The sequence below is a fragment of the Scyliorhinus canicula genome, chromosome 10, assembly GCF_902713615.1.
Source record: "Scyliorhinus canicula chromosome 10, sScyCan1.1, whole genome shotgun sequence".
In the NCBI taxonomy this organism is placed as follows: Eukaryota; Metazoa; Chordata; class Chondrichthyes; order Carcharhiniformes; family Scyliorhinidae; genus Scyliorhinus; species Scyliorhinus canicula.
Window position 1 is genome coordinate 54,249,697 of NC_052155.1, and position 25,736 is coordinate 54,275,432.

Sequence of the window (25,736 nt, forward strand, 5' to 3'; positions counted from 1 at the left end):
CTCCCACAGGCAGCAATGTGATAACCAGGAGGTCTGATTTAATGTTGTTTGAGGGATTAATATTGCCCAGGTTGCCAGGAATAATTACCGTGCTCTTCAAAATAGTGACATTTTATGCTCTTGGACAGATGAGGCATTGATTTAATGTTTCATCTGGAAAAAATAACACGACAAAAGTGCAGCACTCCCTCAGTACTGCGCTGGAGCGGCAGTCTGCATTTGGTGCTTAATTTTTTGGAGGGGAATTTGAACTCTTAACCTTCTGGCTCAGAGGTGAGAATGCTAATAACATGGCCTAGTGGGTGAAATCACTGATAAACCAAGTTGTGTAAAACACCAAGTCCCAGGGTTGATTCCAAGCTTTAATTAGCTGATGCCATCATTCCTGGAGTAAAGATGGGAAAAATGATCCAAGGTCCCACCTACAACTGCACTTGAGTGAAGACAAGACAGACCTGAGCTTGACACAGCTGAAGGCCTGCCCACATTCAGCGGTTCATACCTGACGAATATCCCGAAGCACCAGGCTTTCACCAGATGCCAATGGAAATCTCCCCAGAAAGTAGTTGCTTTCGGGCAAGGAGTGGAGAAGAGTGGAAAATGGGAATGGTTCAAGGCGCGCACATTTCTGTCGTTATTGAAACTGACTCGGTATGATACAGCTGTGCAGCACAATCTCCGCTGACCTGCCAGTTTTGTGTAATCCATTGACAGGATAAATTTGACCTAAAAGTATTGGGCAAACAATGCCAAATACCTTCAGATCATATAGTCGTTACCTTATTAGTCTTTCACCAACATAACCCCATCTCTGACCATCAACCATACTCGCGTACCTACTCCCTGCAAAGCCAGCACTGCCTGATACTCGTGCGGTTTTCTAAACACAACCCCGCTCTGCAATCTCTCAATCTCCGAGGCCTAAACTTGAACAAGCCTGGTGCACAGCTGGCTCACCAACCACCACCTAGATCTTTGATTGATCACATCTGTTAAATTGCCAACTGTTGCAGTTAATTCCAGAAAAGGAGAATAACAGACTTCTGGTAGCAGGGATGTGCTGAGCAGTCGCATGAAAGGTGGATCACCCCCTGGAGACTCCAACCTTCTCTGCCAGGATTGTGCTTTCACCATGTGGGAAATGCAGGCTGATGTTTGAAGTAGAAAAACTTGCCTTGACTCAATTTTAATTTCCCATGGAAATTTGAAGCCTGTAAACCCATATTGACGAGTGTCATTGTCCACAGGGCACATACATTCCAATGTTCTCTTGGACACCTTAAACTGGCACCTTCCATACACTTGAGCCCATCTATTGCCCGTATCTTCACTCGGATCGAGTCTTGTTCATCCATTGCCTTTGAGTTCACTCACTGAACTATGTTGGCTGACTGTTAAGCAATGCCTAAATTTTCCTCGCCCCTGTTTTTAAATTCCTCCATGGCTCTCCCTTCCCCTAACTCTAACCTCCTCGCAGGCCTACAGCCCTCCAAGATCTCCATTCTCCCTCAACTCTGGCCACTTGAGCATCTGCAGTGTTTATTGATTGCACCACCATTGATGGGTGTGCCTTTAGCCACCGTGGTCCCAAACTCTGGAATTCCCTCCTGAAACCGGTCGCTCCCCTCTACCTTTCCTTCTTCCAACATAATTCCTACCTCTGACCAAGCTTTTGGTCATCTGCCCTAACAATACCCATTTGACTTGGTGTCAAATTTTGTTCGGTAAGGTTCCTGTGGAGCACCTTGTGGAGTTTTATTACAGAAAGTGTGCTATGTAAGTGCATTTTGTTGTTGCTGCTTCAGGCTTCACCAAATAAATCAGGTAATATATAAATAGCTCTGACAACTGAGCTAATCCTGTCTCGCATATTTTGTGCGAAAATTTGCAGCTCTTTTTCTTTACTTTTCCAGTATTATGTTTAGAAATGTTTCTATCTGTCATTTTGTCTTCTGTGCCAACATCGTGCCACTGTCTGATTAATGCTAACAGTTTGATGACACACTTCTTGTCAAGCGTTGACTCCTTTTTTATTGAAGAATGGCAAAAGTGATTCAAGGTTTTTGACGAGAGGTACTGGGGGGAGGAAAACCTGTTTTTTAATGCAGGGAGCAATAATGACCTTGAAAACTCTGCCGAGAAGGATGGGTGGAAACGGAGATGAAGAATGATTTCGAATGAAAATTGGAAGGGCACTTGAAATAACCCTTCGGAGCTACATGGAGAGAGCAGGTGCATGGGACTGATTAGATTGCTCAACAGAGGACATAGACTGTCAGACTGTGTGCGTGGGTTTCCTCCGGGTGCTCCGGTTTCCTCCCACAGTCACAAAGACGTGCAGGTTAGGTGAATTGGCCATGATAAATTGCCCTTAGTGTCCAAAATTGCCCTTAGTGTTGGGTGGGGTTATTGGGTTATGGAGATAGGGTGGAGGTGTTGACCTTGGGTAGGGTGCTCTTTGCAAGAGCCGGTGCAGATTCGATGGGCCGAATGGCCTCCTTCTGCACTGTAAATTCTATGATAAATACTATGAATGGGCCGAATGGATGGCCTCCTCCTTTGCTGTAATAACTCATGATCCAGGAGACTATGTCTCGGGAGAAATGACTTGCTCGTTTCTACAGAATGATTAATGTCCCTTCTTGCAGTTACAATTGGCATCTTTCTGATGCGTGCAAATGTCCACCAGCTTTGAAGACATTAGCTGGTACACCATCGGGGCCACAGGGCTTTGTTCTTGTTCTCTCGTTTGCATTTTTCTACTCTCCCATCGATGGTGACTCACCCATAGATTCTACCACACCTGGGGGAAAGCCTGGAGAGTACCAGCTGTCGCTGTGGATTCGCGATCGAGGACTTCTTCAGAATGTTCTTTCCAGCATTGATGGTCAACTTTGTCATCCTTATGAAGAGAAACACCATTGTGTGAACAAGGGGAATTTTGTCCATTTGACCCTGATCTATAGATGACCATGATGGCTTCAAAAAAGTTTCACAGAATGCTTTAAGTTTAGATCTTCCAGATGCACCTCCTACATGAGTCTTTGTGCACAACATTCTTCTTGGGGATCTCTTCGAGATTGGGGGAATTAGCTGTGATAGGGAGCGTGATCGATGCCCATATTCTCCACTTTCATTAAGGGGGGCACGGTAGCACAGTTGCTTCACAGTTCCAGGGTCCTAGATTCGATTCCCGGCTTGGGTCACTGTCTGTGCAGAGTTTGCACTTTCTCCCCGTGTCTGCGTGGGTTTCCTTCGGGTGCTCCGGTTTCCTCCCACAGTCCAAAGATGTGCAGGTTAGGTGGATTGGTCATGCTAAATCGCCCTTAGTGTCCGAAAAGTTTGGGTGGGGTAGCTGGGTTACGAGGATGGGTGGAGGTGTGAGCTTAGATATGGTGCTCTTTCCAAAGGCCGGTGCAGACTCGATGGGCCGAAAGGCCTCCTTCTGCACTGTAAGTTCTATGATTCTTAGATTTGTCAGGCAGCAACAGCAGGACTCTTGATTGACATTTAACTCAGTGAATGGTAAGGCACTGTTAATTGTGCTCCACAAATTTAGATGCCCAAGAAACAACAACATAATCCAGCAGTTGCTTTGTGATGATATGACTGCAAATATCTTGAGACAAAATCTGGACCAGGGTCTAGCAAGGCTGTGAGATGGCCCTGATGTTATTTGCAATCTATCTGACGGTGGCTATTCACCTCATCAAAGATCATCTGTCTTCTGGTGTGAATATTAAATACCGCCCAGATGGGAAACTTCTTAACCTCTGTCTCTTCCATGCCAAAACGAAACTAACCACCATAGACATACCCAATATACTGAAGGATTATTGGATAAGCTGTTGGTACTTAAAGTTGCTAAGCTTCCAGAACTGGATGGGATACATTGTGGGACACTGAGGCAAGTGAGAGTGAAAATTGCTGAGGCACTGATCATAAATTTTCCAATCTTTCTGAGACTCGGGTGATGCCAGAGGACTGGAGAATTGCAAATGTCACACACTTGTTCAAAAAAGGGTGTAAAGATAAAGCCCAGAAATTGCACGCCAGTCCGTTTAACCGAGGCGGTGGGAAACCTTCCAGAAGCAAACATTTGGGACAAAAATGTAATAGTCACTCCAGCAAATGCATCTTAATTGGATTGGATTGGATTTGTTTATTGTCACGTGTACCGAGATACGGTGAAAAGTATTGTTCTGCATACAGTTCATACAGATCATTCCGTACATGAAAAGAAAATACATGGGCAAAAATAAAATACACATTGTAAACGCATAGACACAGACATTGGGTGAAGCATATGGAGTGTAGTACTCTTCAGTAGAGAGGACGTGTGAAGAGATCAGATCAGTTCCATAAGAAGGTCATTCAGGAGTCTGGTAACAGCGGGAAAGAAGCTGTTTTGAATCTGTTCGTGCGTGTTCTCAAACTTTTCTAACTCTTGCCCGATGGAAGAAGTTGGAAGAGTGAGTAAGCTGGGTGGGAGGGGTCTTTGGGAAAGCTTCCCAAGGCAACGGGATGTGTAGACGGAGTCAGTGAATGGGAGGTGGGTTTGTGTGATGGACTGGGCTGTGTTCACAACTCTCTGTAGTTTCTTAGATCTTTGGCCGTGCAGTTGCCATACCAGGATGTGATGCAGCCAGATAGGATGTTTTCTATGGTGCATCTGTGGAAGTTGGTAAGAGTCAAATGTGGACATGCCAAATTTCCTTAGTTTCCTGAGAAATTATAGGCGCTGTTGTGCTTTCTTGGTCGTAGCGTTGACGTGGGTGGACCAGGACAGATTGTTGGTGAAGTGCATACCCAGGAATTTGAAGTTGTCGACCATCTCCATCTCGGCCCCGTTGATACAGGCGGGTGTGTATGATACTTTGCTTCCCGAAGTCAATGGCCAGCTCTTTAGTTTGGCTGACATTGAGGGAGAGATTGTTATCGTTGCACCACTCCACTAGGTTGTCTATCTCCCTCCTGACTCGTCGTTGTTTGAGATCCGCCCCACTAAAGTCGTGTGTCAGCAAACTTGTAGTTGGAGTTGGAGCCAGATTTTGCCACACAGAAGTGTGTGTACAGGGAATATAGTAGATGGCTAAGTACACAGCCTTGCGGGGCCTCGGTATTGAGGACTATCGTGGGCAAGGTGTTGTTGTTTATCCTTATTGATTGTGGTCTATGGGTCAGAAAGTCGAGGATCCAGTTGCAGAGGGAGCCAAGTCCTCGGTTTTGGAGCTTTGATATGAGCCTGGCTGGGATTATGGTGTAGTCAATAAATAGGAGTCTGATGTAGGAGTCCTTGTTGTCGAGATGCTCCAGGGAGCAGTGTAGGGCCAGGGAGATGGCGTGTGCTCTGGACCGGTTGCAGCGGTATGCAAATTGCAGTCGATCTAGGCATTCTGGGAGTATGGAGTTGATGTGCCTAATGACCAACCTCTCGAAGCACTTCATTACGATCGATGTTAAGGCCACTGGAAGAAAGTCGTTGAGGCACATTGCTTGGTTCTTCTTTGGCACCGGTACGATGGTGGTCTTCTTGAAGCAGGTAAGGACCTCTTATCAGAGTAGGGAGAGGTTGAAGATGTCGGCGACACATCTGCCAGCTGGCCCGTGCAGGATCTGAGTGCACATCTAGGGACCCCGTCAGGACCTGTCGCCTTCCGAGGGTTCACTGCTGCCCTGACTTTGGAAGCTGTGACGGTGGATATGGGTGTGTCAGAGGCTGCTGGGGCAGTTGGCTGTGATGATGTTAAAGCCAGCATGGATTAGTAAAACGCAAATCACGTTCAACTAATTTGCCAGAGTTTTTTGATCAGATAACAGGGGTGACGCGGGTCATGTTGTTCATGTGTACATTAACTTCCAGAAAGCAGATGTTCAAGTAGCTCATAATGTTTTTTGGACTGGAGAAAGGATTGTAGTGTGGTTGGTGTTGGGACCCTTGTGCGTCCTGACATACGTTAAGGATCTACATCAGTTTCAAAGTTTACAGTTCATACTTCACTTGGAAGTCCTGAGAACTGTGAAGAGGATTTTGTAGAATTTCAAAAGGACATGGACTGTGTGGTAGAATGGGTGGACAAGTGACAGATGATGTTCAGTGCAGAGAGGGTTATTCATCTACGTTGGAAAAACAATGAGACAATATGAAATAAAGTGTACAATTCTAAAAGGAGGGCAGGAGCAGCAAGAATTTGGTGTATATGTACATAAACATTCAAGGTGGTAGTACAAGTTGCAAGTGTGGTTAATAGAGCTTCCAACATTCTCCGCTTTATTAATAGGGACAAAGAGTATATAAGCAAAGAAGTTACACTCAACTTGTATAGAACACTGGTCCAGCCTCCAGAGTATTGCTACCAATTCTGGGTGCAAATAGTCCCAGGGATGAGGAACTTCAATTGTGTAGGTAATTTGGAGAAGCTGGGATTGTTTTCCTTGGATAAGTTTGAGAGGAGATTTGATAGTAGATATTCAAAATCTTGAGGAAGCTGGACAGTGTGGATAGGGAAGAACACTTCACATTGGAGGAAAGATCGAGAACGTGGTCTAGGTTTAAGCTAATTGGCAGAAGATGCAATGGTGAATGTGGAAAGACTTTCATGCAGAGCGTGGCTAGGATCTGGAATGCAGTGCCTGAGATACTGGTTGGAAGCAAGTTTAGTTGAGGCATTCAAGAGGGAATTGGATTGTTATCTGAACAAAAAAGAATATTTAGGATGGGGGCGAGGGACTAGGTCAATTCCTGAGGCACAGGTGGGCTGAAAAGCCCCTGTGTTGTATCAGTTCTGTGATTCTAGGGTCTACTGTATAATGTGACGATGTTTGCATTGCCGTTGCTCACTCTGCATCAGATTTACAGGTCATTCTCAATCTCCTCAATCAGCACACCAGAAACTCAGCCTGTTATTGAAACGTTTCCGAAACAAATCTCGCACATCAACCCATCAACATCTGGTAAACAAAATATTCCACCTCCCATAAATGTTGGAGGAGAGACTCTGGACTATGTTGAGCACTTCCCATACCTTGGCAGCCACCTCCCTCAGAAGGCCACTATTGACTAGGAGATCCAACACTGGATTAGCTGGGCAGCACGGTTGCACAGTGGTTAGCACTGTGGCTGCATAGCACATGGGTCCCAGGTTCAATTCCTGGCTGGGCCACTGTGCAGAGTCTGCATGTGCTCCCTGTGTCTGCTGGATTTCCTCCCACTAGTCCCGAAAGAGATGCTGTCAGGTAATTTGGACATTCTGAATTCTCCCTCTGTGTACCCGAATAGACGCCGGAATGTGGAGACTAGGGCTTTTCACAATAACTTCATTGCAATGTGAGACCACTTGTGACACTAAAGATTGAAAAAAAAAGCTGCACCAGTTCAGCTATCCACAAACTAAAGCAGCAAGAACGTTTGACAACAAAGACAAGCCAACACATTTGTAGTGTACAGAACAGTTGATCAACACATTCCAGTACTGCAGTGAGACCCAGAGGCTGTATTGACAGCACACACAGGAATGGGCAAGAAATGCTGGCTGAGCCAGCAATACCCACATCCCGCAAAATGAATTAAACAAAATAAATGAGTGCGAGAGAAATTCCTTCAGCAATGTCTCTGCAGTATCCTCTGTATTCAATGGGAGAACAAATGCTGGTGTCCTCCATGAAGCCCAGTAAAACCCATGAAAAATCAGCTTTGGTGGATGGCCAAAATGTGACTTCCCCACAGGTCCTCTTCACTCAACTCTCAAATGACCAATGTTTCAGGGGAGGAATAAGGAAACACTTCAAAGGCACTGACACTCTCTCATTGAAGCGAAACGGCCTTGACATCAATAAATAGAAGGAGCTTGCTACCAGTCATTCAGAATGGTGACAACTTGTAAATTGAGACATAGAAAATAGGAGCAGGAGGAGGCCATTCAGCCCTTCGAGCCTGTTCCACCATCCATTAAAATCATGGCTGATCATCCAACTCCATAACCTGTTTCCCCCTCCCCCATATCCTTTGATCCCTTTCACCCTACCCTATACCTAATTCCTTCATGAAAACATGCAATGTTATGGCTTCAACTATATTGTGCGTTGCAAATTCCACGGGCTTCTCACTCCTCTGGGTGAAGAAATGTTTCCCCATCTCATTCCGAAATGGTTTCCGTATCCTCAGACTGTGACGCCCTGGACTCCCACCATCGGGAACATTCTTTAACTCAAGTCCGCTGAATCGAACCCTTTGTTTTTGTTTCTGGGTAAAGTTGCATGTGCTGTGCTCTATTTTGATTGTTGATGCAGAAGCTGCTCTACCTCCAGGCTTTGTGGTGTGGGGGAGTCTCTGAATACAATACTGGAATGGAGGGGAATATCTTCTTAAAAAAATATATATATATATATTTTATTCAAGACATTTTCATATAAACAAACAAAAGCAGAAGATCATCCATACAACATGATAAGCAACCAACACTCACTACCCCCCCCCATCTCCCCCAATACCGCCCCTTTTTCTCATCCTGCCTTCCCCCACCCCCCCCCCCTTCCCTTTCCTGACCCCTCAAACCTCCTTCAAGAAGTCAGTCAATGGCTTCCACCTCTGAGTGAACCCATCAACCGGCCCCCTCAAGACGAACGTGACCCTCTCCAGCCTCAGGAATTCCGCTAGGTCGCTCACCCACACCCAGTCTTTCGGCGACTCTGAGTCCCTCCACCCGAGCAAGATCCGTCTCCAGGCTATCAGGGGGCAAAGAGTACTATTGAAGTACTAAACATCGCCTCTCTCGCCCCCTGGACTATCGAGTATTCTGACACCCCGAATATGGCCACCTCGAGACTCTGGGCCATCTTCAATCCCGCACCTTGGACAGCAGCTGCCAGAGCCCTTTCAGCTTTGGACACTCCCAAAACATGTGGACGTGATTCGCGGGCCTCCCCCCGCACCACCCACACCTATTCTCTACCCCATCAGAAAACCTACTCACCCTTGCTACCTTCATATGTGCTCTATGGACTACTTTAAATTGAAAGAGGCTTGCACACGACGAGGACACATTCAACCTCCGCAGGGCCTCAGCTCCTCCAAAGTTCACTGTCCTCACTCTCCTCTCAGTCCATTATCCTTCATGAACTCCATCGCCTCTTTTGGCGCGCCAAAATAGTACTCCTGCTTCTGAACAATCACCTACAGGTGGGCCGGGCACAGTACTCCGAACTTCACACCCCCCCCTCGCCCTTATTAAGGAGGACAACCTTGACCTGATTAAACCCGGCCCTCCTCTTCACCAGTTCGCTTGCAGGTCCTCGTACACCAGGGGTGGGCAAACTTTTCCGTGCAAGGGCCACATTCAGAAATTCACAATTTTAAAGGGCCGCATAGTATATTAAGTAAAATAATTACTTCACCCAGTTATGATTTAGAACATAGAACAGTACAGCACAGAACAGGCCCTTCGGCCCTCGACGTTGTGCCGAGCAATGATCACCCTACTCAAGTCAACGTACCCACCCTATACCAGTAAGTAACCCAACAGCCCCCCCCCCCCCATTAACCTTAAAAAAAATTAAAATTAAAAAAAATATATTTAAAATTTTTTTTTATTTTTTTATTTTTTTTTTAACGACTTGGTGGGCCGCATAAAGACCTTTGGCGGGCCGCATGCGGCCCGCGGGCCGTAGTTTGCCCACCCCTGTCGTACACCCACAGCTCATTCCCATTTCCTTGTCTGCCTCGCCATCGGAGAATCTTCTCCTTATCCAGAAAATGGCGCCCCCCCACTCCCCCCATTGCCCTTGTCGGCTGGCTCACCTGTGGCCTCCTCACCAGCACCCTGTGCACCATGTTGACCTCCAGGGGCCGGTCAAACGGCCCCTCCCCCATCAACTTCTCCAACATTTTTTAAATAAATGTTTTTTATTGGGTTTTTGAACAAGGTATAATTACCGTTATGTACACAGGATAAGAAACATATATATATATACATATATAGAAGAGAAGGGCACACCCCAACATACCAAAGAGAAGAAAATAGTACATAGTAAAAAAAAATACAATAAAATATGAAATAGAATAACTGGTAGGGTATTGTGCACCAGCTCGACAGCGGCAGCTCTGTACACCTGGCAAAATTATTTACACCACGTAAGTAGGCGACTGTTTGCGAGGGGGGATTGGGGAGGCAAATATACATTTGGGTGCCGGGCAGATAATTACAGTGTGCGATACTTGGCTGTGTTTCGTGTTGTTGTCGTCTGCTTCTCCCGGACGGATCTCACTGCCGCCTCTCGCTCGCCTCCGCTTCTGCTGCCCCTACCGTCCTCCGTCTTTATTTTCCTCGTTCCCCGCTCCTGGAGATGTCATGCACGTTTTGGAATCCTGTGCCTTCCTTCCGGCTCCCATTTCCCTGCCCACCCCCACCCACCTCGCTGGTTCTCCTCTCTTGTTCCTCCCCCGCCTCCACGGTTCGCCTTTCTTTCCTCTGTTTCACCACCATGCCAGGCCTACCAGGGCCTCCTTCCTCTGCTGACAGAATTTTCCATTTAGGAACTCGTCGGCTGCTCTGTTTACCACTGGGCGGGCAACTGCCCTCCGACCATCTTATGCTGGGGTGCACCACGAAGACACTCCCGTTCCAGCAGCTCTTTTTTTGTTGACCCACTCCTCCTCTGTGGATCTATCCACCAGCCACAGCACAGAAGTAAAGCATTCTTCAGGTTTTACTCCATGGCTGCCACTGGAAGCGTCAGGGGATTTTCACAGTCACTTAATTGCAGTGTTAATGTAAGCCTACTTGTGACACTAATAAAGATGATTATTATTGTATATTCCCGTAATCTTACCATGATTTTCATCATTAGGTTGCAAGTTAGCACAGTGGGCTAAACAGCTGGCTTGTATGAATAATTAAATGAATGAAAAATGAAAATCGCTTATTATCACGAGTAGGATTCAATAAAGTTACTGTGAAAAGCCCCAAGTTGCCACATTCCAGCGCCTGTTCAGGGAGGTTGGTACGGGAATTGAACCGTGCTGCTGGCCTGCCTTGGTCTGCTTTAAAAGCCAGCGGCTTAGCCCAGTGTGCTAAACCAGCCCCAGGTAATGCAAAACCAGGCAAGCAGCGCGGGTTCAATTTCCATACCGGCCTCCCTGAACAGGCGCCGGAATGCGGTGACTAGGGACTTTTCACAGTCACTTCATTGAAGCCAGCTTGTGACAATAAGCGATTTTTATTTTTATTATAAGCAGCGAACCTCATCTACACACATCCAGCACATACTAAGTGCCGGGTTTAAAAAGAAAATCAATTTCCGGGAGGTGTAAGTCGCTGGCTGAGCCAGAACTTGTTGCCCATCCCTAACTGCCCTCCGTTTCAGATGATATTTGAGTCAACCACATTTATGTGGACCTGCAGTCATATGTAGGCCAGACGAGGGCAGGATGGCAGATTTCCTTCCCAAAAGCGATAATGGTGAACCAGATGAGTTTTCACGACGATTGTTTAATGGTCATTTTTTAAATCATTTTTTAAAAATCAGCTTCAAATTTCATCATCTGCCGTGGTGGTATTTGAACCTGGGTCCCCACATCATGCCCTGGGTCTCTGGATTGCGAGTCCAGTGGCATTACCACAGCACCACTGCCTCCCCTGTTGTACATGATTTTCAGTTTAATGTAAATGCGGAAAACGCACAAGCAGCATGAATTTGAATTTCTAATAGAATCCCAGCTGATAATTGTCAGCAGCGCAAAGTCAAATAATGACCTCTGTATTTAATTAAGTGACTGCAAATTCCTTTTATCTAAATTGAATCGTGGTATGAGTTAAAGCAGGAGTATCTGACCTGTGTGAGACAATAAGGCACAGCAGCCCGCACACAACTCAAATCAACATCCATACTGTTTTACACATCTGTCTGCCTTTGGATTGCAGTTGGGCCTTGCTGCATGGTTTAGAATTGATTGACCAATGAGGCAGATTTTCTACACACCAAGTTTAAATATTTAACAGGACAAACCCAGGGAATATGAAGTACAAGTGCAAACAGAACCTGGTTTGCCAGGGCTTTATGGATTCAACTGCAGTATATTTTTTTTTGTGGCATCCGACAGCGCAACGAGGCCGTTGTATCACGGGAGCGGCCAAAATTGAGAACTGCGCCGGGCGCTGATCTTGCAATCTATCCGGCCTGCTCCCATTGGCAAGATCAGAATCCCAAGAGAGAAACCACAATAATCACCACTTTAGCGCAATCTCCATTCAATTAAAGGGAGTGAGCCCCTATCTAACGGCACGTGGTCACATGGGCGCTGATCAGTACTCATTTTTTTTTTAAAAGCGTGGTGCTGGCAGAATGGCTGCTGCAGGGACCCAAGGAGCTGACTACCCATCTTCCTTCTGGGACAATGAGCCCGGGGCAATTGGCGGCGGGGGGGGGGGGGGGGCAGTTGGCCTCCGCTTGTGGGGGTGGTATGGGTGCCTCTGCCATGCCAACCCTGCATCGTCTGGTCCCATTCCGGGGGCAACCCCAGCCACTGACCACCCATAACTCCCACTGGCCAATGGCTACACAGCTGAAGGCTATTGCTAATGGGGAATTGGCAGTCGTTGTTAAGTGAGCATTTCACACCTCCCAAGTGGATCGCCGTGGCATGTAGCATGTGGGAGTTATTGCCTAGCATCTCAATCAGACAGTGATGCCTGGACACTGTGTCTGAACGCTGCTGGAGGCAACACCACAGACACAGTGGCTAAATCCAACCCCCAGGGGCTGGGCCACAGTACCGGGGACATTACTGCAACCGGAGGGGTTCAGCGCCTGATCCAAAAAACATTACTTGGTGTCTGGGGTGCAGGGTCTTGCGACTGGTGAGCAGGGGTCCCTGCTTCAGCCAGGAGTGCATGGGCAGGGCATGCTGGGGTCGAGGGCAGGAGAGAGTCATCCAGGCCCTCCGTAACCAAGGGGATGGTGCATGGGTTTAGTGCTCCCCACCCCCCCAGCCGGGACATTCTCTGGGAGGCTACGGCAATGCCTACCTGAGACTGGGACATGCCCTGCAGCGCTTTGGCAAGGTCCACCTGGTACTGGGTCACATCCCCCAGCGACTGGGACATGCTGTCGAGGCTTTCGGCCATGGCTGTCACTGACCGAGCCATGCCTTTGACACCACCACTCATGCTGCCGACTTTGTGCACCAGGCTGTTCATTGTGGTTGTCGCCCCAGCAGTGTTGTCCTCGGTGCCACGCATTGCCGCCTCCATCTCCTGTGTCCATAGCCTCTGGGACTCCCCCAATCGGCTATGGACCTGCTGGAGGGTCACTGACATCCCCCTCTCAAGCTCACGGCTGCACCCTAGCATCTGCATCAGCTCTGAGTAAACCTGGTCCAGAGGCTCTGACTGGGACCCAGCTGAGTCCTGGGATCCAGCAGACCTCCGACTGCTGTCTCGCCTGGGCATTCCTGCCTCCACCTGATGTGCATCAGCAACTGTGAGATGCTGACCAGATTGTGCCCCAGAAGCCTGTCCACTACCGTTGCCCACTGAGGTGTGTGTGCCTCTGCGCTGGGGGAGGGTGGAGATGATACGACGGTGGTCTCCTCTGAGCTCTCCTCCAAGCTGTTCTCGTGGGAGGGGGACACCCTGGATGGGCCGCTGCTGTTGGATGGAGATCCTGCGGGAGAATGAACATGTGGTCAGTAGGATGGAGATCCTGCGGGAGGTATGGGTCATTCTGTTTGGCATTAATAATTCACGTGTGACAGGTCATCTGGGTGGGGCCGTTGGAACCTCATTTCTACGGCGTGCGCCGACCTCTACATTGGTTACTGATCTGTCCTCAGCCACTCCCACAACCTCCAGGGTCTGTTCCTCGTATGTGGTGTGGACTCTGATGTCTGGGCCCTCTCCTGCCTGTTGTGGGCCAATTTCTCCTGCGGGGACATAGAGGGGGCAGTGTTAGCCACACATGTCGTTTATCGCGAGGGTTGGGGGGGGCGGGGGAAGACTCTGGGTTCAGCAGGGTTGAGGGGGTGGTCAGCGATCCGGTGCAAACTCACTCGTGCGGCCTGGTGGAGGTCATGGATCTCCTTAAGGCACTGGGTGCAGGTCCTCCTGATCACACGCCCCGAGCTGACGGCAGCTGTCACTTCATCCCAGGCGGCATCGACTGCCCTGTGGCTGACCCTCTGAGACCCTTGGGGGAACAGAGTATGCTGCCTGGCCTCTACCGCGTCCGGTCGTCTGCTCAGGTCAGCATTGCCGTATCGTGGGCTGGTCTTCTCAGTGCACAGCTGCGAGCTGTTAGCAGTGGGCCGCTGAGTGCCGTTCCAGCATCAGCCGGCGGGACTATAATTTCTGGCATGAAGCATGTGGGGCCTTAAACATTTTGGTTAAATCGTGTTCATTGTCGCATTTAAAAATGGAAGGAGCCAATTTTAAGAGGAAAAATGGGTTCAAGGAGGACCAATTTCAGAGGCTGAAATAGTACTGTTGAAAGGCATACGATCAACCTGATATCCTGGACAGCCGTTAATGTATCTGCTTCCACAACCTCCCCTGGCAGCGCCTCCCCTTGAACGCGTTGCCAGGGGAGGTTGTGGAAACAGATACATTAACGGTGTTGAAAAGACGTCTCGACAAATACATGGATAGGATGGGTATAGAGGGATACGGCACAAGGAAGTGCTGAGGGTTTTGGCCACAGTTGTTATCATGACCGGTACAGGCTTGGCGGGCCGAAGGGCCTGTTCTTTGTTCTTTATTTGAAACGGGGGGCTGATAATTTTGTATACCACTGGAACGAAACCAAGAATGGTCGAAAGACTTGCATTGATATAATGCCTTTCCTGTACTCCCGAGTGCCCCAAATTGGGTTTTGTTTAAAGTGTAGCCCTTGTTACAATGCCTGGAAGAACACATGGAGCCTCATTTTTTTACATCTCAGCCAAAAGGAGCACCTCGACCGTACCCACAGTACCGCACTGGGCTATCGGCCAAGACCTTGCCTCGGCATCACTGATTGGGCACTGTAAGGCAGCGATTCAGATCCCAGCACTCGCAAAGCAAATCAGAACTTCCTAGAAATGGGCTGTGGCGCGGGGGGGGGGGGGGGGGGGGGGGGGGGGGGGAGAAGAAATGTGTAAACTCCACACGCCACCGTGCTGCCCTCATCCAGCTTATTGTATGAGGTAATTTGTGACCCGGGAGGGAAATCTATCATTCATTACCTTAAATTATTTGATTTAATGCCCTACAGATTACACCATTAACTGGGAATAATTAAAATATGGTCTTGTTGAAGGAAAGTTAAATATGAAGAACATTGGCATGTGCACCAGTGTAAACAATAACTGCATCAGGAAAGCAAGGCACCTGTTCCGGGCAATGGACTGTTTCGGGGCAGTGTCGCGTTTCGGGGCAGTGTCGCGTTTCGGGGCAGTGTCGCGTTTCGGGGCAGTGTCGCGTTTCGGGGCAGTGTCGCGTTTCGGGGCAGTGTCGCGTTTCGGGGCAGTGTCGCGTTTCGGGGCAGTGTCGCGTTTCGGGGCAGTGTCTTATGGTGTGAAAGGAGTTGCAGGGCTAATTTGGTTAATATCAGCCAAACTTGCATTCCCAAGCTGAACATCACGAGGATTTATGGCTGTCTCCAACTGTTGGATGTCCCCTTATTTGTTGTTACCTATCATCCTGACACAACTGTGACAAGTGAGACACCTTCCTTTTGCTGAAATAACTAAAGTAAATGTGTAAATTATCACGCATGTTGCAAATCCCTTCCTTGGCTTCTCCGTCAAGAAGCAAAACATTCTGAAAACCGTGGAATCTACTTGTGATATTGTCCTGTGGAACAGTGGGCAATTCTAATTGTCAGAATATTTTTAGAACCTGGTGCAAAAGTGCCTCTGGTGACTTTGGGTTTTTCTGCTTTCTTTCTCGTAATGGTTAAATCTCATTGTTCTGCTAATCCAAATTCCTTTCATCTTCCGTTACTGTGCGCTTATTGAGATTTGGTGCTGTCCCGAGGAATGGATGGTGGATAATGTGCCTAATGTAAAGATTCACAGTATGCTCCTCTTATTCTTTCCAGGCGCCGGTTGATTTCCCAGCGTTCTTCATTAGAAACTCTGGAAGATATTGAGGAGAATGCTCCATTGCGGAGGTACGAAAATAAGCATTGCTGCATGCAACAACACTGGCGGGTTTTCTTTTACACCTATAGTCAGAGGAATAGTGGCACCATCCCATCAAGTCATCACCGCTGTTGCATAGTTCACATGCAAAAATCCTTTCTATTTCCAGATGGGCCCAGTCTTGACAAATTGTGTGACGTGTCTTAGTCCCAGTTACATGACACCAGATGGGTTGCTTAGTGTTTTACTGAAACATTACTGGATTAGTTCGCAACAAAGAGCGTGCGCCACTGAAGAGAACATATTGATATTGAACCTGGCTTGCATGGTGTTGTCCACATGGGACGCCATTCTCAGTCTGATTAATGGGGCAAACGGGACCATTTATCGGAGAATTGCCATTCCATTGTATTTTATGTAACTGTCTATTTCGGGCACCAGATTTTGACAATTGAACTTGTTTCCATTCAGCGTTAATGGTTTTGTTTTTAATGCCTTACAGATGTAGGACACTATCAGGTTCACCCAGACCAAAGAGCTTTAAGAAAATTCACTTTATCAAAAATATGCGACATCATGACACCAGAAATGGCAGGTATGAGGCAAATGGTTTTAAAAAATAATATCCTGTCAAACATTTGGTTCTGGCAGTGTTTAGTGTTGCCGTTGATTTTTAAAACCGTGAGTCATAGAAAACATAAATAGGAGCAGGAGTAGACCACTTGGTCCATCGAGCCTGCTCTGCTAATCATTCTGATCACAGCTGACACTCACTCACTCACTCTCACACACTCACTCTCTCTCTCACTCACTCACACTCACTCACTCACTCACTCACACTCACTCACTCACTCACTCACTCACACTCACACTCACACTCACTCACACTCACACTCACTCACTCACTCACTCACTCACTCACTCACTCACTCACTCACACTCACTCACTCACTCACTCACTCACTCACTCACTCACTCACTCACACTCTCTCACACTCTCACTCACTCACTCACACTCTCTCACTCTCTCTCACTCACTCACACTCTCTCACTCACACACTCTCACTCACTCACACTCTCTCACTCACTCACACTCTCTCACTCACTCACACTCACTCACTCACACTCTCTCACACTCTCTCACTCACACTCTCTCACACTCACTCACTCACACTCTCACTCACTCACTCACACTCTCACTCACACTCTCTCACTCTCTCTCACTCACTCACACTCTCTCACTCACACTCTCTCACACTCTCTCACTCACACTCTCTCACACTCACTCACTCACACTCTCACTCACTCACTCACACTCTCACTCACACTCTCTCACTCTCTCTCACTCACTCACACTCTCTCACTCACACACTCTCTCACTCACTCACACTCTCTCACTCACTCACACTCTCTCACACTCTCTCACTCACACTCTCTCACACTCTCTCACTCACACTCTCTCACACACACACACACACACAAAGCTATACTCCAGCTCTGTCCTCATACCCCCTTGACACCTTTTGCGTCGAGAAATCTATTTCTTTCTTAAATACATTGCAACTTGACCTCCACAGCCTTATGTCATAGTGCATTCCACAGGTTCATCACCCCCTGGGTGAAGAGGTTTCTCTTCATCTCAGTCCCTAATGCTCTATCCCATATCATGATACCGTGACCCCTTGCTCTGGACTCCCCGACCAGAGGAAACAGTCTGTTCAGACCTGTCAGCATCTTATACTTTCCAAAGAGATCCCCTCTCAACCCAATCTCTCCTCCTACGACAATCCTGACATCCCGAGAATTAGTCGGGTGAACCTTTTGCTGCCGTCTCTCTTTGGCAATTGTACCATTTTTTGAGTAAGGGTACCAAAGGTGAGTATACTATCCCAGATGTAGTCTCACCAAGGCCCTGTGCAGCTGCAGTAAGACATCCTTTATTCAAATTCTCTTGCAATGAAGGCCAATTGGGGTAAATGGATTTCAGTATAGGCAAGTGTGAGGTCAGTCACTTTGACATTAAAAAGAGTAGAACAGAGCACTACCGAATTTGGGAAAAGCTAAAAACAGTGGAAATCTGAAAAACCTTAAGAGTGCTATGTACAGAGCTCAATAAAATTACATGAACACGTACAGAAAATAAAAAAACGTTTAATGGAATGCTCGTCTTTATATCTCGAGGAAAAGAATACAAAGGGAGTGACCGAAGTCATGCTTTAAGATAGCCTTGATTCGATCACATCTGGGATTCTATGCACAGTTCTGGGCACCGTACAGGAAGGCCTTGGACCGAGTGCAGTTTTACCACAATGATTCTCCAAGGGCTAGATTACAAGAAGAGGTCGCACAAACTAGGCTTGGATTTACTGGCATTTGGAAGGTTTCAGGGTTGATTCGATTTAAGTTTTCAGGATATCAAAGGTAACAAATGGGGCAGGGAAAGATAAACTATTTCTGCTGGTTGGGGAGTCTAGGATGGGGGGGGGGGGGTACAGTCTAAAACGTAGAGTTAGACCTTTCAGGAATGAAATTAAGAAGCACTTCTGCACACAAAAAAGTGGTAGGGGTTTGGAATGCAATTCTGCCAACAGTAATTGATGTTTGATCATTTGTTAACTCTGGCACAGTGGTTAGCGCTGCTGCCTCATGGTGCTAGGTACCCTGGTTCGATTCCCACCTCGGGTGACTGTGAGAAGATTGCACTTCTCCCCATGTCTGCATGGGTTTCCTCCGGCTGCTCTGGATTCCTCCCACAGTCCAAAGATGCACAGGCTCAGTGGTTTGGCTGTTCTAAATTATCCCTTTGGTGTCCAAAAGGTGAGGTGGGGTTACGGAGAGTTGGGGGAGTGGGCCTGTGTAGGGTACTCTTTCAGAGGGTCAGTGCAGACTCAATGGGGGGAATGGCCTCCCCCTTCACTGTAGGGATTCTATGAATTGGAAATTGATGCACTTTTGTGAACCAAATTATAAAGGAAGATACTGAAGATTTCTAGAGTTACGTAACAGTTCAGCCATGATCCCCTTAACTGGTAAATTTGGCTGGAGGGACTAAGAGGCCTATTGTTCCTATGCGAACACTCCTATCCGTGGAATTTTAGTTTTGTGTTATACTGGAGTTTAGTAGATAAACTTAAATTGACAGTAAGAATCTTGAGCCAAGCAGCCACAGCAATTCACCAATCAGTGTAGGGTGAAGCTGGTACCAGAGATTAGTATATCTAATGTTGTCCCCAGATTGATGCTGTACTGTATCTCAGAATGGTAGGTATTGAATTATAATGGAACTTCAGCTTTTAGAGTTTAGCAGTGTACAGTAGTAGTGGCCTGTGTGGGGCCAGAATCACCTTGGGTCAAGTTATTTAACAAACCCATCCAGCTATATGTTAGCATGGCTCACTCTGGTGTCAAATACAGAAAATCATGGGTTAGAATCCCACTTCTATTCTAGGTTGATGCTTCAGTACATTTCTGAGGGAGTGTTGCACTATGAGGCGTTGAACCAAGGTGCTATCCGCTTTCTCTGGTGAATGTAAAAAAAAATTCCATAGCACTATTTGAAGAAGAACATGAGAGATCGACTGGTGTCTTGAACAATGTTTAATCCTCAACCCTATATAACAAACAATCAGTTCATTATGTCAGTATTGCTGTCGGAACTTTGCTGTGTACCAATTGACTTCTGCATTTCCCTACATGACAGCATTTGAAATGTTCTTCGTTTGATGCAAAGTGCTTTGGGACAACATGAGGTTGTGAATGGCACGTTTTTTATTGCTTTGCATGTCGAAACACTGTTGGGCTCAAATAGAACATAATATGGTGATGGAATATGTTTATTATTTCCCATGGTTACTTGCCATCTGTCCCTCAGTTTTATGATTAAAAATCATATTACTATCAACAAAGCTTGCAGTTAAATAGCACGTTTAATGTAGAAATATTCCCAATGATCCAATGTGATGAGGCACTTCCAGCAAAATATTTCAAGCTCACAGATTAGTCCTACGTGTCTGGAGGTTCACAAGCAACAGCTTTTTAATAAATGTATGGATAATTGCAAGTTATTAAAAAGGATTTCCAGATGGTGGAAGCTTAATTTTGATAGAAGGCCTACTTGATAATTTAAGACCCAGAACAATCGGTTCAAAAAAACTGGCATAGTTTGACCGTATCTCTTGCTGGGGTATTAAATAGACTTCAAACTCTACTCCTTCACCAAACGTGTGTACATAAAAATGTAGTCTACCCCGGAGGGGACATATTTTTATTAGCCCTGTATGTTTGATTTTGCATACTGATCTCTCAGTTTCTCTCCATCCGCCAACCCTTGATTCTCTGTGTTTTGGCCCCTCACTGGCATGCCATCTAGAGCTCCTCATGCAATGACTTTCGTATCGATATCTGGCCACTGGCCATGTTACCTAGTAAGACCCTAATTCTGGTTGACCGTTAGCGAGTGTGACTGTCCACCTAAGAAACTGTGTCGTGGGTTCTGTGGATCCTTGCACGGCTGAGGAGTCTGATCCTAGAGCCGCATTTTCGGCAGGTGTTTCCGGGAGGTGGGATCGATCCTTGGACTCGAGATTGCTGGTATTCCTTTCTCAGGCTCCTTTTACCGTCAGGTGTCCTTGAAGAATTGTGTCCCTTCAATCAGGAGCTTCCTCCAAGTCAGGACTCTCCCATCCTAAGCGCAGTGCCGGCCAGCAGAGTTGGACCTCGATGCTGATGCTCTAGACTCCTTCAACAATGCTGATGTAACCACGCTTGTACTCCCAGCTGAGGTGGAGAATCCATCTCGGACAGGATTGATGGTACCTCTCCAGGGCCTTGAGGTGGCGTGTGTACACAGTCCAAGTTTTTGAGCCATGTAGAAGAGTTAGAAGGACGACTGTCTTGTACACGAGGATCTTGGTGTCAGCGCGGATGTCGCGGTTGTCAAAGATTCCCATCCTTGGGTCTCTGACAGAGGTGTCACAGATTGTATTCAATGTTGGATCTCCGCATCGATGTTGGCCTTAGCTGAGAGGTGGCTCTCCAGATATAGGAATTGTTCCATGTTTGGTCGGGTTTCAGCATTGATCTTTCTGGAGGTAGGGACCAGACCTTGCCCTGGGGTGGATTGGTAAAGAGTTGTCTGAGGTTGAAGCTGAGATTACTCTTCGGTCTGCTTCCATGAAGGTGTTAAGCCTGTCTTGGAGATTCTGTTCTGAGGGAGTGGAGATGTTGATGTCATCCACATACTGAAGTTCCACAAGTGATGTCAGTGTTGCTTTCATCTTGGATTTCAACCAGTTGAGATTGAAAAGTTTTCCATCCATCCTGTAGATGATGTCCACTTCACTAGAAGCTTGTTCTTTAGTTTTTTTCAATTGAGGGGCAATGTAGCGTGGCCAATCCACCTACGCTGCAAATCTTGGGATTGTGGGGGTGAGACCGACGCAGACACGGAGAGAATGTGTAAACTCCACACGGACAGTGACCCAAGTGGGTTCTAACCACTGCCCCACAGTGCTGCCCACAGGAAGCTTGGTCTTGACAAGGCAAAGAATGGTTGTGGTGAAGATGGGGGGGGGGGGGGGGGGGGGGGGGGAGGGGTGGTGACACATCCCTGCTTGACTTCAGTCTTGACCTGACAAGCTTTTGTCTTATTTCCGCCAGTGAGGACTGTCACCAACATCTTGTGGAAGAGTCGGAGAATGTTGATGAATTTCTCTTGACAGCTGGCCTTATGACAGGGTCTTCCATAGCACTTCCCGATCGACGGAGTCAAAAGCCTTGGTCAGATCGATGAAGGCCATGTAGAGTGGTTGATGTTGTTCCTCGCATTTCCCTTGAAGTTGCAGAGCAGTGAAAATCATGTTTGCTGTTCTGCAATTTGATTGGAAGTCTCTTTCTTCAGAGACTTAGAGAAGGCAGCTAGCGAGGATTCGGGCAATGAATGAAATGGAAATCGCTTATTGTCGCAAGTAGGCTTCAAATGAAGTTACTGTAAAAAGTCCCGAGTCGCCACATTCTGGCGCCTGTTTGGGGAGGCTGGTACGGGAATTGAACCCACGCTTCTGGCCTTGTTCTGCTTTACAAGCCAGCTGTTTAGATCAACGTGCTAATGATCTTCCCGGCATTGGAGAGTAGGGAGATTCCTCGGTCGTTCCGAAGGTCCACTTTGTCTCCTTTCATAAAGATTGGATGCTGACAGCATCCCTGAGGTCAGCAGGAATTTCTTCTCCGTCTCAGATTTTCAGGAACGGCTGATGGAGATGCCGGGTAATCTCGTCTCCAAGTATAAAAATCTCCTCTGGGATCCCATCCATTCCTGTGGCTTTTCCATATCTTCACATGTCTAGTTGAGCACAGCAGATCTTGACGTCCCATTTGGTTGATCAGCTGTTTCTTTCATTACTTACAACAAAAAGAATTGCAATCAAATAGCAAAAATAAAACTCGAGGTAAAATTGATTGTCAGAGAATGCTGGAATAAGGACTTCCGGTTGCGGTGATGCGGAGCTAAGCCGCGCGTTCGGTAGCTCCCGCTATTTTTGGACTTTTGGGCTCTTTTAAGGGCCCGTAGCGGTACTGGCTGGACTTTTCCCCAGGTGGGAACACATCCACTGTGCTTATCTGCCGGTGGATGGACTGGACCAGGAGCGGAGTGGTTAAAAAATCGGCTTTGGAGCAGAGAAAGGTGCGAGGCAGGGAAAACAAGATGGCAGCGGGCGGGGAACCGGGAGCGTGGCAGCAGTGGGCACAGGAGCAGCAGGAGCTGCTTCAGCGCTGCTTTAGAGAGCTGAAGGCTGAGATCCTGGAACCGCTTAAGGCCTCGCTGGACAAGCTCATGGCGACTCAGACGGCTCAGGGTGCAGAGATCCGAGAGCTACGGCAAAAGGCCTCGGAGAGCGAGGACGAACCCCTGGGCCTGGCAGTGAAGGTGGAGTCGCACGAGGCGCTCCACAAGAAGTGGCTAGCGAGGATGGAGGAGATGGAGAACCGCTCCCGTCGGAAGAACCTGCGGATTCTCGGCTTCCCGGAGGGGCTGTGGTTGTGATGCTGAATTCGTTAATGGGCGCGGGGTCGTTACAAGACCCTTGGAGCTGGAGGCTGCCCATCGAGTGCTGTTGAGGAAGCCCAGGCCGAACGAGCCGCCTCGGGCGGTGCTGGTCCGTTTTCACCCTTTTGTTGACCGTGAGTGTGTGCTGAGATGGGCGAAGAAGGAAAGGAGCAGCAAGTGGGAGAATGCAGAGACCAGGATCTATCAGGACTGGAGCACGGAGGTGGCGAAGAGAAGGGTTGGTTTCAATCAGGCGAAGGGAGTGCTTCACAGGAAGGGGGTGATGTTTGGCCTGCTACAGCCAGCCCGCCTCTGGGTCACTTACAAAGATCGCCAGCTTTACTTCGATCCTCCGGTGGAGGCCTGGGCCTTTGTCCAGGCAGAGAAGCTGGACTCGAACTGAGGACTTGGGGGGCTGGGAATGATGTACACATTCCGGAGTCTTTGTCCTCCTTGGTATCCTTTGTTTATATTGGTTGTGTTTGATGATGCCTTTTTGCTTTTCTGCTTTTTCGCCTTTTGGGGTTGTATTTATTTATTTGCGTGCTTTTTTGTTTCTTCACTGGTGGAAGGTTGGGGAGCTGTTCGCGGTCCCGCTGGGTCATGTGCCCATCTTTTTCTCGCGTGTTGGGGCGGGGGGCGGGGCTGGGGGGTGCAGTTTGGGATGGAAGCGCGGGTTTTCTTCCCGTGCTGGAGGAGCAGTGGGCAGGGCCAGCACTGGGAGGGGGGAATGGTGGTTGTGTTGCATCGGGGGGGGGGGGGGGGGATTGTTGGGATGGTGGGAGCAGCCGGGGTCAGCAGGAGTCGGCTGACTTACGGAAATACGATGGAAGGGGTTAAGCAGCTGGGGGGGGGCCCTAGCTTTTGCGGGGGGTGGGGGGGCTGGTACCGGGTTGCTGCTGCAGGGGCCGAAGGGGAACTGCTGGTGATGGGGGAGGTTGGGAGGGGGCGTCTGCCACCGTGGGGAATGGGCCTGGGGGGTTCTGCGGGCACGTGGTGAGCCGAGGGAGAGCTATGACTGACCGGCGCAGAGGGAGGGGGAAAACCCCCAGATTCAGCAGGTCACATGGAACGTGAGGGGGCTGAATGGACCGGTGAAGCGGTCCCGGGTCTTGGCGCATTTGAAGGGGCTGGGAGCGGACGTGGCTATGCTCCAGGAGATGCACCTTAAGGTGGTGGATCAGGTGAGGCTGAGAAGAGGCTGGGTGGGGCAGATGTTTCACTCAGGGCTAGATGCGAAGAATCGAGGGGTGGCGATCTTAGTTGGCAAGAGCTTGTCGTTTGTGGCGACGAGTGTGGTGGCGGACAGTGGAGGCAGATATGTAATGGTGAGTGGTCGGCTACAAGGGGGTGGTTCTGGTTAATGTGTACGCCCCCAACTGGGACGATGGGAGCTTCATGCGGCGAATGTTGAGCCGGATCCCGGACCTGGAAACGGGGGGCTTGATCTTGGGAGGGGACTTTAATACTGTGCTGGATCCAGCTCTAGATCGTTCGAGGTCAAGGGCGGGTAAGAGGCCGGCGGCGGCCTCAGTGCTGAGGGGGTTTATGGATCAGATGGGAGGAGTAGACTCTTGGAGGTTTTTGAGGCCGGGAGGTAGGGAGTTTTCCCTTTTCTCCCATGTCCACAAGGCTTATTCCCAGATTGACTTTTTTCTTCTCAGCAGGGCGCTAATCCTGAGAGTGGTGGGGGCGGAGTATTCGGCGATAGTCATATCTGACCATGCTCCGCATTCGGTGGACCTGGAGCTGGGGGAGGGGAAGGATCAGCGCCTGCTGTGGAGGTTAGATGTGGGGCTTCTGTCAGAGGAGGAAGTGTGCGGGCGGATCCGTAGGGGTATAGAGGGGTATTTGGAAGCTAATGATAATGGGGAGGTGCAAGTTGGGGTGGTCTGGGAAGCGCTGAAGGCGGTGGTTAGAGTGGAGCTGATATCTATTCGGGCGCACAGGGAGAGGGGGGTGAGGGTTGAGAGGGAGAGGTTGGTGGAAGAAATGGTAAGGGTGGACAGGAGGTATGCGGATGTCCCGGAGGAGGGGCTTTTGAGGAAGCGTCGCAGTCTCCAAGCGGAGTTCGATATACTGACCACCCGGTAGGCGGAGGCGCAGTGGAGGAGGGCACAGGGGACGGTATATGAGTACGGGGAGAAGGCAAGTCGGATGCTGGCCCATCAGCTCCGAAAGCGGGAGGCAGCGAGAGAGATAGGGGGAGTCACAGATGCAGGAGGGAACCTGGTGCAGAGTGCTAGGGACATTAATGGGGTGTTCAGATCCTTTTACGAGGGGCTGTACCGGGCGGTGCCCCCTAGGGAGGTGGGCGGGATGGACCGCTTTCTGGATAAGTTGGAGTTCCCAAGAGTAGAGAATGAGCGGGTGGAGGGTCTGGGGGCCCCAATCGAGTTGGAGGAGCTAATGGAGGTGCTGGGGAGCATGCAGACAGGGAAAGCACCGGGACCTGACGGGTTCCCGGTGGAGTTTTATAAGAAGTACTCAGACCTGCTGGGCCCGCTGCTGGTGAGGACCCTGAATGAGGCGAGGGAGGGGTGGGGGGGCTTTGCCCCCAACGATGTCTAGAGCAAT

The 25,736-nt window shown here is 48.6% G+C and overlaps 1 protein-coding gene across 5 annotated transcripts in view; it reads left to right on the forward strand.

The window, feature by feature from the left end:
* Positions 1-25,736, forward strand: part of cables1 (Cdk5 and Abl enzyme substrate 1) — a 282,165-nt gene that overhangs the window by 97,377 nt on the left and 159,052 nt on the right. For 3 of the 5 annotated variants that reach the window (XM_038808958.1, XM_038808959.1, XM_038808962.1), the window contains 2 exons: positions 16,072-16,143; positions 16,617-16,709. The exons of 1 other annotated variant lie outside the window; for it this stretch is intronic. In XM_038808958.1, the coding sequence (XP_038664886.1) occupies positions 16,072-16,143; positions 16,617-16,709 (165 nt within the window). The remainder of the gene's footprint in view (positions 1-16,071; positions 16,144-16,616; positions 16,710-25,736) is intronic. One more of the 5 variants, XM_038808960.1, reaches the window with a different exon arrangement.